Here is a 15,217-nt window from a genome sequence, read left to right as displayed (position 1 = left end):
GGTCACGATCTCATGTCCATGAGTTTGAGCCCCGCATCAGGCTCTGGGCTGATGGCTCAGAGCCTGGAGCCTGCTTCCGATTCTGTGTTTCCCTCTCTCTCTGCCCCTCCCCCGTTCATGCTCTGTCTCTGTCTCAAAAATAAATAAAATAAACGTTAAAAAAAAAAAATATTCCGCAGGGAAGTTCTTACTCTGGCCATACATGAGAATCACCTGGGATACCCAGGCGCTACCTCCCTGATATCCTGGTTCACTTGGTCTGGGTGGAGCCTAGCATTAGTATCTCTAAATCTTTCCAGGAGATTCTAACGTGCAGCCAGGACGGAGAACTACGGGTCTCCTGGCAACCAGTAGTAAGGTAACCCCTGATAACCTGCTAGGGGACCAACAGTCAAGGGTATTCAAACATGACCAAAGCACCATCTATATACTGAACAATGGTTTTTACGTTACAGGCTGACTTACATTCCAAGTGCCACTCGTTAGCCAGGTTCATTGGGAATGGTTAGGACCCACGTAGCAGAGTTCATAAATGCAGGTGGTATTTTAACTGAACGCTGTTTTGTTATTTTTTTAAACGATGCCCATTGTCTGTTAACGTAATGACAAATGGCCTGGTCTTAAGTGAAAAATGGACACAAAATGTGAGTACGAGAATCATTTGGGAGCAGCCCGGCCCACTGACTCCTTCCCTAATGGAACTAGACTTTTAGAATGGGTCATTATCTTATAAAGTGCAGGTAATTTTTAATTTGAGGAAGATAATCATTTAAAACAATAATCTGATGATCCCAAATAATGATGATAACAGTATGTTCATTTTTGAGGGGGAAGTGTTATGAGGAAGCAGGGTCACGTCTCTAAGCTTTTTGCTTATTCACTCAGTTGTTTATTAAACAAATCTGTATTTTTAGGAGCGACGTAGTAAAAGTTAGTAAGTAGTCGTTTAATTATTCAACAAATGTTTGCCGAGCGCCTAGTACATGCAAGGCACTTTCTAGGAGCCACAATCCGGTGGTGAACCACGTGGAAGAGGTCCTGCTCTCATCCTGGTGGATGAACAAAGTAGGGACTCTTACGCTGATACTCCCTGACATGCGGAGAATGACAGGACAGTGACAGGACACAGGGACTGGGGCTGGGTTGGACACAGTGTCCCGGGAAGGCCTCTCCAGGATGCTGATATGTAAAGGGCATATGATTTCACTCCTATGTGGAATTTAAGAAACATGACAGAGAACGTAGGGGAAGGGGAAAAAAAGAGATAAAAACAGAGAGGGAGCGAGGCAAACCAGAAGAGACTCTTAAATACAGAGAGCAAACTGAGGGGTGCTGGATGCGAGGTGGGAGGGGGAATGCGCTAAATGGGTGACGGGCATTAAGAAGGGCACTCTTTGGGATGAGCGCTGGGTGTTAAGAGATGAATCACTGGATTCTACTCCTGAACCAAGACTACACTGTATGCTAACTAAGTTGAATTAAAATAAAATCTTGGAAAGAAAAAAAATAAAATAAAGGACATGAGTCCTAAAGTACAGGAGGGAACCAGACATGGGATATCGGGTGTCTGCAAGGGATGTCCCGGGCAGGGAGAGGGAGGATGGGGGAAGAGGCAGGCAAGGGCCAGACCCTGCGAGGTTTCCAGCCAGAGGGAGGACCAGGGTAAACCACCCAAGGCTCTAGGCAGGAGAGCAACAGAGCCTGATTCAGTTTCCGAGCTCTCGGGTGGCGGAGCAGAGAAAGCATTCTGGAAGGGAGAGCGGAGGCAGTGAGGCTAGCTGGGCAGGAGGGTACACTGGAGGCCGGGCACACACACGGAAGAAGCCTCTGCAGGGATGGAGACAGGCTCCAGGATGATTCCTAGGACTTTGGCTGGAACCATGGCCAGGCTGAAACTCAAAGACCCTATTTTATAACTAAGTTTGATACGCAACGGCTCTTGGCAGGCACACCTACGACTCTGAAATTCTGAGGTCAGGAGATTCTGAACGAGAGTCTGGGGGGTCATCATGTGGCTGGCTGATGGTGGGGGAAGGGAGGGCTCACACTCGCCAACATTCAGAAGCTGAGCTGAGGACAGGCCAGCAAAGGGAATGGAGGGGAGGCCAGCAGGAGGTCCAGGGACACAAGGCACCACAGAAGTCAGAAGAACCAAGTGTTCCAGAAGGAAGAAACGTTACCTGCGTCAGACCTCGCGAAGAGGCCACATAGACGGGGACAGAGAAACGAACGCTTGGTCGCATGGAGCTCACGCTGCGGGAGGCAGAGGCCCCACGGAAAGGCGCTTGCACTCTCCCCGCCCCGCGCCCTCAACTGCGCACCTTCCAGCTTGGTCTGGTTCCACCATTTCTGTCCTGGTGTCCTGCGTCTGGATTCCTGCTCTCGGCGGGTGCCCCTCCGACTGCACAGCACGTTCCTGACCAAAGGCTTTGCACTAACTGTCACCCTCCGCCCGCAAAGCTGCTCCTCACACACAGCTCGGTCTCTTGCCTTGCTCCCATCTCTGGTCACCAGACACCAGCCAGACACACACACACACACACACACACACACACACACACACACATCGCTCTCTGCTCCCTTAACCCCTCTGACTTTTCTTCTTCAGTCTTTGCCGGCAGCTGACATGCTACATATCGACACACTTCTCTGCCATCTGTCTCCCCCACTAAAGCACAAGCTCCGAGAGGGCAGGGACTTTGTTGTCCTGAGCCACTGCTCCAAGGCCTGCCTGTGTCACGTGTTAGATGAATACCGAACCTTCATAACGACCCCATTAAGTTAGTCTTCGGTACCATCATCCCTTCACATGGGAGAGAACAGGCGTGGCCAAGGTCAAGGTTAGCGAACGGCAGAGGGTATGCTCAAACCGAGCGTTCTATCAGCTGAATGAACGAATAAATGGGTGGATATTGTTTGTCTTGCCCCTTCCTTCTCTGCTGGTTGCCTCCGCCTCCCTTGAGTGACCAGAAAACCAGACTGAAATACGGGTATTTTGATGAGAAAATTTAAGTTCGATGAAGACAAGGGCAGGGCAAATCTTATAAAAGCTTGCCTGGGGAGCATTTCTTGGCATACGCTGCGTGTTTTGCTTGGGGGGGAAACCCCCCCAAACCCCAAACCTAATGGATTATGAAAAGCTAAGTCCAAAAAAGGCAAAACAGAAAACATCACATAAACGTGGCTACATAACTTACTGAGGTGTTAGATATGGCGTTTTAAAGTCTCCACTCCAGTCAATTAGTACTGCATTACCTAAGGAAAGAATCTGTAAATACACTTTTAAGTTTGTTTTTTTTTTTGGAGGACCAAGGACTTTTTCGGATGCTCCCTGCGGGCTCACGTTGGCTGGAAACGCTCACGCTGTGTGGGGGTGCACAAGCGATCCGATGAATGCAAACGCTGTCAACAATTTCTATAAAAAGAAAATCACTTACTTCTAGGGTCTGCATCAGATTTGGTTTTATTGCATCTTTCATCAAAACTGTCAATGCGCCTGTGACCCCCTAAAGGAGAGAGGAAAAAAAACCTGCTTTAAGTGACTGACAAAAGATCATCCGTGCAAAGGTGAATCTCATGGCCATTTCTCACCAGCCCGCCTCAGAGGTGGGCATTCCCACAGGCGGCTCTCAGCTCGGAGCTACGGGTACCACGGCTCCGGCGGCCGTATCCTTCTCTCCCCCACCTGAATGCATGTCAACCATTCTGAGATGTGAAGTGATGGAGAAGTAGCAGTCCCTGCTTTTTTTTTTTTTTTTTTAAAAACACCTTCCTTGGTGGTGTTTAAGAGGCTTGCCATACAGCAGATCTTTCAGTCTGTCTAAAAGTGTCTTCCGGCAATTACACACATTATTTTTTCATTATCAGAGATTATACTCTTGCCTGAAGAAATCAGATAAAGTATGACAATAAGGCTATTTACTGAGTGGGAATGGAGAAGGATAAAGGGGAATGTCCTAAAGCACCCATTTTTCTCAAACCAACCAACGAACACTTGGTTTCCCAGTGTTTCATCCCGCAGAGCCAGAGGCACTCAGAAAACTACATTTGGAAGGCTTCTCCTTTTCCATCTCTCATGCTGCCTGTCTGCCCGGAACAGAGTCGATGCCGCCTGTGTATAAAATGTGGCTACTGCCCCCTCCCAGTCCTACAAAGCTCTGGGTGAGGCCCCTACTGTATCCCCTTCCCCATTCCTGGAAAAGACAGGAGAAGGAAGAAACAGGGAAGAAATCTGAGAACAACCGGAAAAAGTGTGCCAAAGAAGTCCACAGAGGGACCTTTAGAGAAACAAAACAAAACAAAACAAAACAAAACCCTTCCACCTCTTCTACAGACACTGGGCAGATGCCTTCAAAACACTCGTCCGTGATTGTAAGGCTACGACAGGAGTAAATGCACGGCAATGTCGCCCGTGAAAGATAAAAATGCCACGAAACATATCTCAATGCATCAGGTGGCAGAATCTAGCCAATCTTCCTCTTTTCAAAATACGTGAGTCAATTACATTCTCCCTCCGCGTCGGTGATGCCTCTTATCTTGTTGCGCCCAACACACTTGACTGTCATCGAGCCCAAGCAAAGAGAGCAGCTCTGGTCCGTTTGCGGAGTCCAGGGGGCAGAGTGTGGACACATTCCTCCAGAGGATGGCAGAAGCGATCGTCTTATGAGAAACTTCCAGAAGCCATTTATTCCAATTCTCATGGCAATACATAAATCCTTTTGACCACGAGCAAAGTATATAAAAAGTTATAAAACAGGGGTGCCTGGGTGGCTCACTCGGTTAGGCGTCCAACTTGGGCTCAGGTCATGATCTCTCGGTTCTTGAGTTCGAGCCCTGCGTCGGGCTCTGTGCTAACAGCTCAGAGCCTGCTTCGGATCCTGTGTCTCCCTCTCTCTCTCTCTGTGCCCCTCCCCCCGCTCGTGCTGTCTCTGTCTCTCAAAAATGAATAAACGTTAAAAAAATGTGTTTAAAAAAAAGCTATAGGGGCGCCTGGGTGGCGCAGTCGGTTAAGCGTCCGACTTCAGCCAGGTCACGATCTCGCGGTCTGTGAGTTCGAGCCCCGCGTCGGGCTCTGGGCTGATGGCTCAGAGCCTGGAGCCTGTTTCCGATTCTGTGTCTCCCTCTCTCTCTGCCCCTCCCCTGTTCATGCTCTGTCTCTCTCTGTCCCAAAAATAAATAAATGTTGAAAAAAAAAAATTAAAAAAAAAAAAAAAGCTATAAAATAGTGAAATGAAAAGATAGATGCTCTAAAAATCCTTCCTTAATTTTTTATGAAAGACTAACTATTGGTAGTTCCAGGTTGATGAAACACAATTGGAAGAAATAGGTGCTTTTTATGAACAAGGAAGGCAAAAGATGACCCCAAAGAGTCAACTTTGGGTTTATTTCCAGATCTGAGACTTGTATCACACACACACAAAATAAATCTAGGGAAACAATATTTCCAGATTAAGTTCCAAACTATTCTTGATACGTATTTATTAATACCCAATATTAAGAACATGCAAAGAAATATATTGATACAGAAACCATAATATGTTTAGCTTACACAGTTTACAAGATATTGATAATTTAAAAAAAAAGCTTATTTATTTATTTATTTATTTTGAGAGAAAGAGCGCAAGTGGGAGGGGAAGAGAGACAGACAGAGAGAGAGAGAGAGAGAGAGAGAGAGAGAGAGAGAGAATCCCAAGCAGGCTTCACGCTGACAGCACAAAGCCTGATAAGGGGCTCGATCTCACACGAGATCATGACTTGAGCCAAAATCAACAGTCGGATGCTTGGCCGACTGAGCCACCCAGGCTCAGTTTCAAAAATACAACACCTTTACAGCAACCTGGATTTGGGTTTTCTCATTAAGCTTTATTCTAAGCATCCCAGGGACTGCTGATAAAAACACATTTAATTTAATTGACATATTTAATATTTGATTGACAAGACCTATGTGATGAGTCAGTCAGGTTCTCAGAAGCAGCCAAAAAGTAACTTTTGGCAAAGGATTCCAATTACATCCTAAGCCCCTGGAATTAATAAAATACTAATTTGCCTTTTTCCTCCCACAACTGGTTTCCAACTGCCAGGGAGCATCCAGCTGTCATCATGGTATGTGACCCGGATGTGGGAAAGTCAGCTGAAGTTTGGAGCGTGGCACGGCTTTCCAAACGCCTGTGTCATACCCTACGCACTTCGGAACAGGTCCAGGCACATGAAACAGCTATGCCACCAATGGGGTTTAAGTTCACAGAAAAGGTGGTGATTCCGAAGAGGAAGAGAGATGAGCACGCCAAATTAGAGGAAGCCCAGCAAGAGACAGTGATGGGCCAGGACACCACGAAAGCTCAAAGAGCATCACTGAACTCAAAAGGGAGCGAGATGGGGAAGACTGATTAAGGCAAGACCCGGTGTTATGATGTGACGCCCAAATGTAAGGCACAGGGTTAAGAAGCCAGGGCCAATTTTCACTTCACCTTTCTTTTTTGGTTTTTTAAATGTTTATTTATTTTGAGAGAGAGAAAGAACGAGCGGGGGAGGGTCAGAGAAAGAATCCCAAGCACGCTTCACGCTCAGCACGTGGAGCCCGAGGCGGGGCTCGATCTCATGACCGTGTGATCGTGACCTGAGATGCCATCAAGAGCTGGACGCTTAACTGACTGAGCCACCCAGGCGTCCCTGGCTTCCCTTTCGTGAAGGGGGAGCCGCTTACTTCTTAGTCTTTTGAAAGGCGATTTGTCCTCGATTTAAAGCTGGCACAGATCACCCTTTGTAAAAAAGCCGAGAGCTAACAGGAGGCGGCCCCACCCCAGCCAGGGAGCAGAGATCAGGACAGGCAACTATCAGGAAAAGCTTAGGAGATAAATTTCATGTGCTTTGGCTGCAGAGAGGTACAAACACATTGCCGCATGACAAACAGGCTGGTGAGGGACAAATGTGTCTGCAGAAATCATCTGAATTTCCTTGACACACGCTGGTAAGAAGAAAACCCTCATTCTCCTGAATCTACCACAGGGACACAGAGAGCTCTCCTGAGTTCCTGAGACGGACATTACTCACCAAATCTTCTGCTGTCACGGGTTGCCCATTTTTGTCACTGGCCACCACCATTCTTCCCAGCCGCTCCTTCATGTCCGTGAGGCTGTCGGTCAAGGCCAGCACTGCCATGATCTCGCTGGCCACTGCGATGTCAAATTGTGCCTGAAAAGCAGAAGTACTGCTCACTGACCATGTCATCTGGATGGCCATTTGTACAAGGAGCCATATTTCAGTAAGTAGGTTCCCGCAGGCTGGGGGGTCTATCCTCAATGGGCCCATCTTCTTGGGGGTCTATCCTCCACGGGCCCATCTTTCTGGGGATCTATCCTCAATGGGCCCATCTTCCTGGGGGTCTATCTTCAATGGGCCCATCTCCCTGGGGGTCTATCCTCAATGGGCCCATCTCCCTGGGGGTCTATCCTCAATGGGCCAATCTTTCTGGGGGTCTATCCTCCATGGGCCCATCTTCCTGGGGGTCTATCCTCCATGGGCCCATCTTCCTGGGGGTCTATCCTCCATGGGCCCATCTCCCTGGGGGTCTATCCTCAATGGGCCAATCTTTCTGGGGGTCTATCCTCCATGGGCCCATCTTCCTGGGGGTCTATCCTCAATGGGCCCATCTTCCTGGGGGTCTATCCTCCATGGGCCCATCTTCCTGGGGGTCTATCCTCAATGGGCCCATCTCCCTGGGTGGTCTATCCTCAATGGGCCCATCTTCCTGGGGGTCTATCCTCAACTGGCCCATCTTCCTGGGGGGGTCTATCCTCAATGGGCCCATCTTCCTGGGGGTCTATCCTCAATGGGCCCATCTTCCTGGGGGTCTATCCTCAATGGGCCAATATTTCTGGGGGTCTATCCTCAATGGGCCCATCTTCCATTCACAAGTAATTGGAGTGTCTAGAAACATGTACAGTCTTGTGCTTGGTGCTCCCTAGGGTGGGCTCCCTACTGTGGCCACAACTGTTCTTTGATTTGTTCTGCTGAGTAGGACTCAGCCTGGCTAGGCCCCTGCTGTTCCCGCCCATGGCACCATGTGGTCTGCTTTTGTAGCATGTCTCAGATTTGTAATCAATGATTAACGTGACTGTCTGTCTGATGGCTATCTCCCCACTTCAGGAAGTAGTGCCATGAAGGCAAGAACCCTGGGGAGGCTTTACTCCTGGGTCTGCAGCATGGAGGACTGGGTGTGAAACCCAGTGGGCAGTCAATACATATTTGTTAAATAAATACCTGCCGACCGCCTCCACTGTCATTCATTGGTGTGTCAAGGGGGTGGCATTTGTCCAGCAAAGAGCTGAGGGGCAGACAGCGCAAGATGGTTCTGAGGCCAGTTTTCCAGAGTTAGAGCTTCACACAGCAGTGTGGACACCAAGTCAAAAGGTGACACAATCAATTTTCAGCTGCTCACAAGGGCTTGGCCACATCAGACCTTGAAGCACCCAGCAACAAACGCTGGACAGCAGCTAGTTTCTGTGAAATGTTCCTGGGCTTTCCTAGTCCCTCTTCTGGATCTCACTCCAGGCTGGACATAGGCCAACAGGAACTAAAAGAGAAACAAGGAACGTGCCTTCCTCCTCTTTATAGTCCAACCTACTGGACAAAAATCACTTCATTAGACTCCACCTGAATTCTCTTCTTCCTGAGGGGCCACGTGAGCCAGACAAATTCAAGCTTACACAAGGAGAAAATGGCTGTGCTCTGGCAGGGTCACCCTATGAAACATGTTATTGTCCATTTCCTTCACTGACAAGAAAGGAAATGAAGGGAAATAAGGAGCTTTCTGGATACTTCCAGGTTGAGATTTCACTAGTCACTGAGGTATTGAAAAAATAGTACTTGAAAGTCAAACACAAATATGTTCAATTATCACTTTTTTTTTTTAATGTTTATCTATTTTTGAGACAGAGAGAGACAGAGCATGAACGGGGGAGGGTCAGAGAGAGAGGGAGACACAGAATCGGAAACAGGCTCCAGGCTCTGAGCTGTCAGCACAGAGCCCGACGCGGGGCTTGAACTCACGGACCGTGAGATCATGACCCGAGCTGAAGTCGGACGCCCAACCGACTGAGCCACCCAGGCGCCCCAATTATCACATTTTCAATATAACCCAATCCAAACTATATATAATCCAATATAACCCAACCCAATCAGTGACTTTTCACTGTATCATACTCAGGATTCTCTATACCACCATTCCATTATAAACAGTGCATATAAAACACGCCTGAAAATTCTGAGGCTTTCTTTATAAAACATAAGACTAGAGATACTCTTATAATATTAACTATGTAATAATAAGTAGAATTTATAACATATAAGCTCTTCGTTTGTAATCATTATAATTTCAAGGTTTTGTGCCTTGAAGAACATTAAAAATGAACTAAAAGAGAAACAAAGAACATGCCTTCCTCAAAATTCAGCCACTGGAATTGGGTCAATTTAAATATTCTCTTTTTGAGACGAGTCGGTGGCTCAGTCAGTGAAGCAACCAACTTTGGCTCAGGTCACGATCTCATGGTTTGTGGGTTCCAGCCCCGTGTCGGGCTCTGTGCTGACAGCTCAGAGCCTGGAGCCCGCTTCAGATTCTGTCTTCCTCTTTCTCTCCCCCTCCCAGCTCGCTGTCTCCCTTTCTCTCAAAAATAGAGAAACATTAAAAAAAATTTTACGTAAATATAAAAAATAAATACTTTTTTAAAAGAAAGTTTATGCTCATGCTCTGTCTCTGTCTCAAAAATAAATAAATAAATAAATAAATGGTAAAAAAAAAAAAAAAAAAGGCAAAGCTTCTTTATTTTGAGAGAGAGAGTGGAAGCACAAGCAGGGGAGGGTGAGAGAGAGAGAGAGAGAGAGAGAAGAGAGAGAATCCCAAGCAGTCTCTGTGCTGGGCAGAGCCTGATGCAGGTCTCAAACTCACCAACTGTGAGATCATGACCTGGGCCAAAGTGCGACGCTTAACTGCCTGAGCCACCTAGACACCCCAACTTAAATACTATTCTTATTCATTGTATCGGCTGAATGTAGTACCTATGCTCATTTCCGTTTTGCAAATAAAGTATTTCAAAATTATATGAAGAGATTTTTATTGTTTTTCACAAATTCAAACCAAGAACAATATGCAATATTGGAAGTATCTGAATCAACACGGCTTTTCCGGCAGGTAACGTGGATAGAAATGTGTATCATCATGGGAAATCTCCTTCTTCTTTGACTCTCCAATTGCAGATCTGGGAGTCTGTCCTAAGGGCGTCATCAGACAAGGCACACAAATATGTGTGTATGTTCCTACAGCTTATGACAGCCCGACACCCTACGCGGCCCTATGTAAACACCCTACGTGGCCATTAACAGGGAACTGGCTGAACTGATTACACTACGTCCACAAGGTGCGATATCACACAGCCATTCCAAAATGATAATATAGATCTACCTTTATTAACATAAAAGTATATCAATAGAAACTTATGGCTTAAAAAAACCCAGTTAAAGCTCTTAAATGTAATCCCTTTTGATTTAAAAATATGTATGCATAAAGCAATGGGATATAACCTTGAGCAAGTCACTGGACATTATATGCCTGCTTTTCCCATTTGCAAACCAGATAGATGTGTAAATGTGTGTAATGAGCTAAAGATACAAGGTGTTCAAATCACAGCCATGGTTAACCTCCCATCTCTCCAGTACTGGTTACAGTACAGAAGTACACAAAGGAAATGTGAGAGGACTTCCTTACTGCGCCCCTCATTCCCAACCCTCTTTACAGAAGTAATTCATGTCAGAGGTCGGTGTAATCTTGCTAGCTTCCGTTCTTTGTGTGTATATACATACATGAACATGAACGAATGAATGTCTTCCTATCTTTCAGAAGCTTCCTGAAATTATATGGCACTGGTTCTGGTTTTCCAGCATGTTGGAAATCGGTTCATGTGTGTGAGTTCCAGGATGCAGAAGAGTCTGGGGGATGGAGGGGGGGAAGGTGCACGGGCTTAGCCGGTTTTGATTCAATCCACGTATTAGCTATTTAATTCAAAATATTTCAAAAGGTCCAAAAGACTATTAAGTATGACAACTGAATACTGTAGTAAAAGTGATTATTTTTTCCCTAATAAAAATCTGACAATGTAAAGGCCATAAATCTAACACCATCTTAAAATATAAAGTTTATTATACGTAAAAAAACAAAACCCCACACAAAAGACGAAAAAGGCTTGCTGGGCCTGAGAAACTGCAGAACGATTTCATGTTCCCCAAGCATCCCTCTCCACACTGGAGATCTAAAAAAATGAAGATAAACATCGTAATTCACCTTCAACACCTTCTGCACTTGGGCAGTAAGACACTGCCCTCAAAAACACATCAGGCTATGAAACCAAATAACGAGGTGTTTGTCCTTTGGTTTCCGAACCTTGAGTCATGTGTTTGGGATTTTCTTTTCGTCAGTTGTTATGCGGATGTAGCATTAACTTGGCAGATTTGCCGCAAAATATGTAAAAATTTATTTTCAAGGGACACCCTGAGTGGCTCTTCCCGGGATGACAAACAACTACAACGACACAGGAAAAGGCTGGTAAGAAAATACCGGGGGCCTTTCCATCTCCTGATTCTCTCTTGGGTCCTGCTGAGGAAGCAACGCCTTGAAAGGATGAGAACCCCCCAGGCCACAGCAGGCGGCGGACCGAGAAGAGAAAAGCAGGGAACCAGCTTCTGGGTCAGTGTAAACCAACCTAGGAAGAACAGAGCCGGTCCCACGGGGAAACGCCACGTACCTGCCGGGAACACCCCTTCTCTGTGGGCGCCTGCCCAATCGTCATTTTTCGTAGAAATCGGTCATTTGTGTCCAATACTGAAAAAGAAAAAAAAGCATATTCAATCAACAAGGAGGGACTGGCTGCCCCGTGTGTGTGTCTGGAGCCATTGTGAGTGCCAAGGGAGCAGCGGGGAGCAAGAGACAGCTTGTCCTCCCGGTGGGTAGACACAGGGAAGGATGGGGTAAACCAGAAAATACTGGCCGGCGGTAAGCGCCTTCAGAAGAAAACAGAGATGACGTGATAGAGTGTGTCAGGGGGTTGGTTGGTGAGGGTGGGGTGCCAGTTTTCGACCAGCCAGTAAAGGAAAAGCATTTCTGAGGTGGTCACGTTTTACACCGGAACCGGCATCACCAGAAGCGGCCAATGAAGTCTCTGAAAGGGTTAAGCGTTGACCCACCCTGTGACCCAGCAACTGCACTCCTAGGGATACAAGCAACCGAACCCGAAGCGGGGACCTGAACACATATTTGCGCACCCACACGCACTGCAGCACGTTAAGAAACGTGAAGATTAAAAACCGACACACAAGACAGAGACCAGAAAGGAATCCTGAGGATTCCTGGCCTCTAAATAATATAGAACTAAAGGTGGAATGAGAAACCCATTTATTCACTCCAGGAATATTTACTCGGCCAATTTTGTGCCAGGTGCTGTCCCGGGATGCAAAGATGAACAAGACATCAATCTCTGATCGGGGGACCGGGGGCTTTTACGGGCACAGGGGAGAAGAGGAGGGTACGAGTGAGTGTGGGTCCGAAGGGTCCCTTTAGCACTACCGTAGTAGGTCTTGAAGAACATCCAGAGGGTGCCTAACTTACTTCTAATATAATTCTAGCACCACCAACAGTTGGCTCCCGTTCTGGGCGGTACAAGGCGCAGGGCCACTATTTTGCCTTCGGCAGAACAACTGTCATGATTCCCTGCGAGGCTGTTGGGACAGCGTCGGGAACCAACAAGCTGATGTTGCTTCGCTGAGGATAACTGAGGCGTGCAGGACCTTGGTCTAATGGCCAGGAGATGGACGAACCAACGAGACAGGGAGAAGGGAAGATTGTAGGCCCCAGGTGAGGTTGGCGCGGGGGACGATGATCAGAGAGGCAAGGGCTCCCGCTGCTCTAGGAACCACAAAGTGGCTCGATGCTTACTGCTTCTTCTGTTGATGTTAATTGTTTCTGGAATAGTCTGTTGGCTCTGGTCCGGTCCTGTTGCCAGGCAATGAGGCCTATAAGCCTCTGATGTGAGGCACAGGATCAAAGACCTACCACTTACACTTCTTACACTGAGCGCAAAGGGAAGGGCTGGCCATGAAATTCGTGACGTTCATATAGTCTGCAAAGAGTGTTCAGCCCCATGTGGTCCCTCAGTGTCCCTCTCTAGTTCTCAAATCATATGAGGACCTAAGCTCATCACCAGGGTTGTGCTGTTTCTAGGTCAAATCCTATATTGCCTTATAAAAAAACAAAACAAAACAAAACAAAACGCTATATAAAATATCAAGTCATTTGATAAAGAGTTCCATTTTTTTTATATTAATTCATGAGAATAAGAGTCAAACTACTCAGCAAATGTCATTCTAAACTCCTTCAACCCAGGTGGCTTATCTATATCAATAATATTTTCTTCACTTTAGTGCCACGAACAATAATATAATTCTAGTATTTATCTGGAATGATTTTTTTTTTTTATAAAGCAACAGGATATTTTTTTTTAACTTTTTTTTTTTTTAACGTTTATTTATTTTTGAGACAGGGAGAGACAGAGCATGAACAGGGGAGGGTCAGAGACAGGGAGACACAGAATATGAAGCAGGCTCCAGGCTCTGAGCTGTCAGCACAGAGCCCGACGCGGGGCTAGAACTCACGGACCGCAAGATCATGACCCAAGCCAAAGTCGGCCGCCCAACCGACTGAGCCACCCAGGCACCCCTGGAATGATTTTTTAAAGTTGTCACTTCCATTATTAAAAAAAAAAAAGTTAGCAGGCTTCCCAATAAAATGTTGATAATATTCATATCCATTATTAAAACTGCTGTTGGTCTGTTAAATAATAAATTATGGTTCATCTACAAAGGAATATCCTAGGTCCATTTAAAATTACCATTACAACAAAGAGCTAACTGAATGGAACATGCTACTTATGATATAAATGAAGCTGGTGGGAGGGGGCACCTGGGTGGCTCAGGTGGTTAAATGTCTGACTCTCGGTTTTGGCCCAGGTCATGATCTCATGATTCATGAGATCGAGCCCCAAGTGGGGCTCCATACTGACAGCATGGACACTACTTGGGATTCTCTTTCTCCCTCTCTCTCCGCCCCTCTACCCCACCCCCACCGCACGCATGCATTCACATTCTCTCTCTCAAAATAAATAAGTAAACTCAAATAAATAAGACAGTAGGATCTAAAACCTACACACCTAAGTTAGAGTTATACACAAAATCCAGATGCACAAAAAAACTGAATAGTATTGTTATTAGTACGGTAAGATGTTTCTTTCTTTCTAGACATCTCCGAAATCTTGATAATGTTATTGGTTTTATTAACAAAACATTTTTTGAATTTCCGAAACGATGTTACTCTCCTTTAGTTTGGGAGACAAAGACACAGACAGCTACATCATACAACTATTCCCTATGGATTACTTTTGGGCGGTGCTGTAGGGTTTGCAAACCACTCTCATTTTGCAGTGGAGCCGTGCAAGGCAGACGCCGGTATTGTTACTCCATTTTACAGAGAAGAAAACCGAGGAAGTCATTTGCTAATGGTTGCACGGCTCATAAATGGTGAAGCCAAGACTCAGTTTCTGGTCTTTTTCTCTCTACCTCACGGTTTGTGGGAAAACACTAAACTGTTAATGAACTGGGCGAATGGATTCCCAGAAGAGAAGCTTTGGGAAGGGGCGGACCTGGGCTGTGTCCGGAAGGGTCTAGGCAAGGAGATGGGGTGGGGCGGGCCGGCCAAGGACAGGCAGAAGGAAGAGGCTGTCTCGAAAGCAGACAGGGAGCAAAAGCGTATGGGGCCACACTGTGATAGTGCTTCAGGCCAAGCGGTGTGATGGCGACTGTACCCCACACAGGATTTTATCACACACCACGGGGGCTTCTGAGTCAGGAAGGGACAGAACATCTCTACACTATGAGCCTACTGAACTGGGAGAAAGACGTTGACGCAAGAACGTTTATTAAAAGGCGCTTGCAATCAATCAGGCATCTGATAAAAATGTTCTGGAAGTGGGAAGAAATGAGGAAAGTGAGTGGGCAGGTCTGAGAAGAACACACAGAAGGACCGGGAATACGGACCAGCTCACCCTTCGGAGACACCTTGGGGATCACCACCCGGTACTACCACGGAGGAGAAAAACGAGGAAATTTTCCTTGGACACGT

General features: G+C 46.5%; 1 protein-coding gene across 3 annotated transcripts in view; it reads right to left on the bottom strand.

Annotated features, from left to right (window-relative positions):
• Positions 1 to 15,217, bottom strand: part of MTHFD1L (methylenetetrahydrofolate dehydrogenase (NADP+ dependent) 1 like) — a 195,528-nt gene that overhangs the window by 121,426 nt on the left and 58,885 nt on the right. For all 3 annotated transcript variants that reach the window (XR_015251648.1, XM_086708121.1, XM_086708120.1), the window contains exons 17-19: positions 11,793 to 11,869; positions 7,051 to 7,191; positions 3,438 to 3,506 (exon numbers count right to left, since the gene is read on the bottom strand). Coding sequence is in view for 2 of the 3 variants with exons in the window: in XM_086708121.1 (XP_086564247.1) it covers positions 3,438 to 3,506; positions 7,051 to 7,191; positions 11,793 to 11,869 (287 nt within the window). In the remaining variant the exon portion in view is untranslated. The remainder of the gene's footprint in view (positions 1 to 3,437; positions 3,507 to 7,050; positions 7,192 to 11,792; positions 11,870 to 15,217) is intronic.

Source organism: Puma concolor, chromosome B2 (assembly GCF_028749965.1).
Source record: "Puma concolor isolate L17-30 chromosome B2, mPumCon1.1.hap2, whole genome shotgun sequence".
NCBI classification, from domain to species: domain Eukaryota; kingdom Metazoa; phylum Chordata; class Mammalia; order Carnivora; family Felidae; genus Puma; species Puma concolor.
Note: the sequence above shows the minus strand (reverse complement) of the source record. Positions and strands in the feature narration are given on the sequence as shown.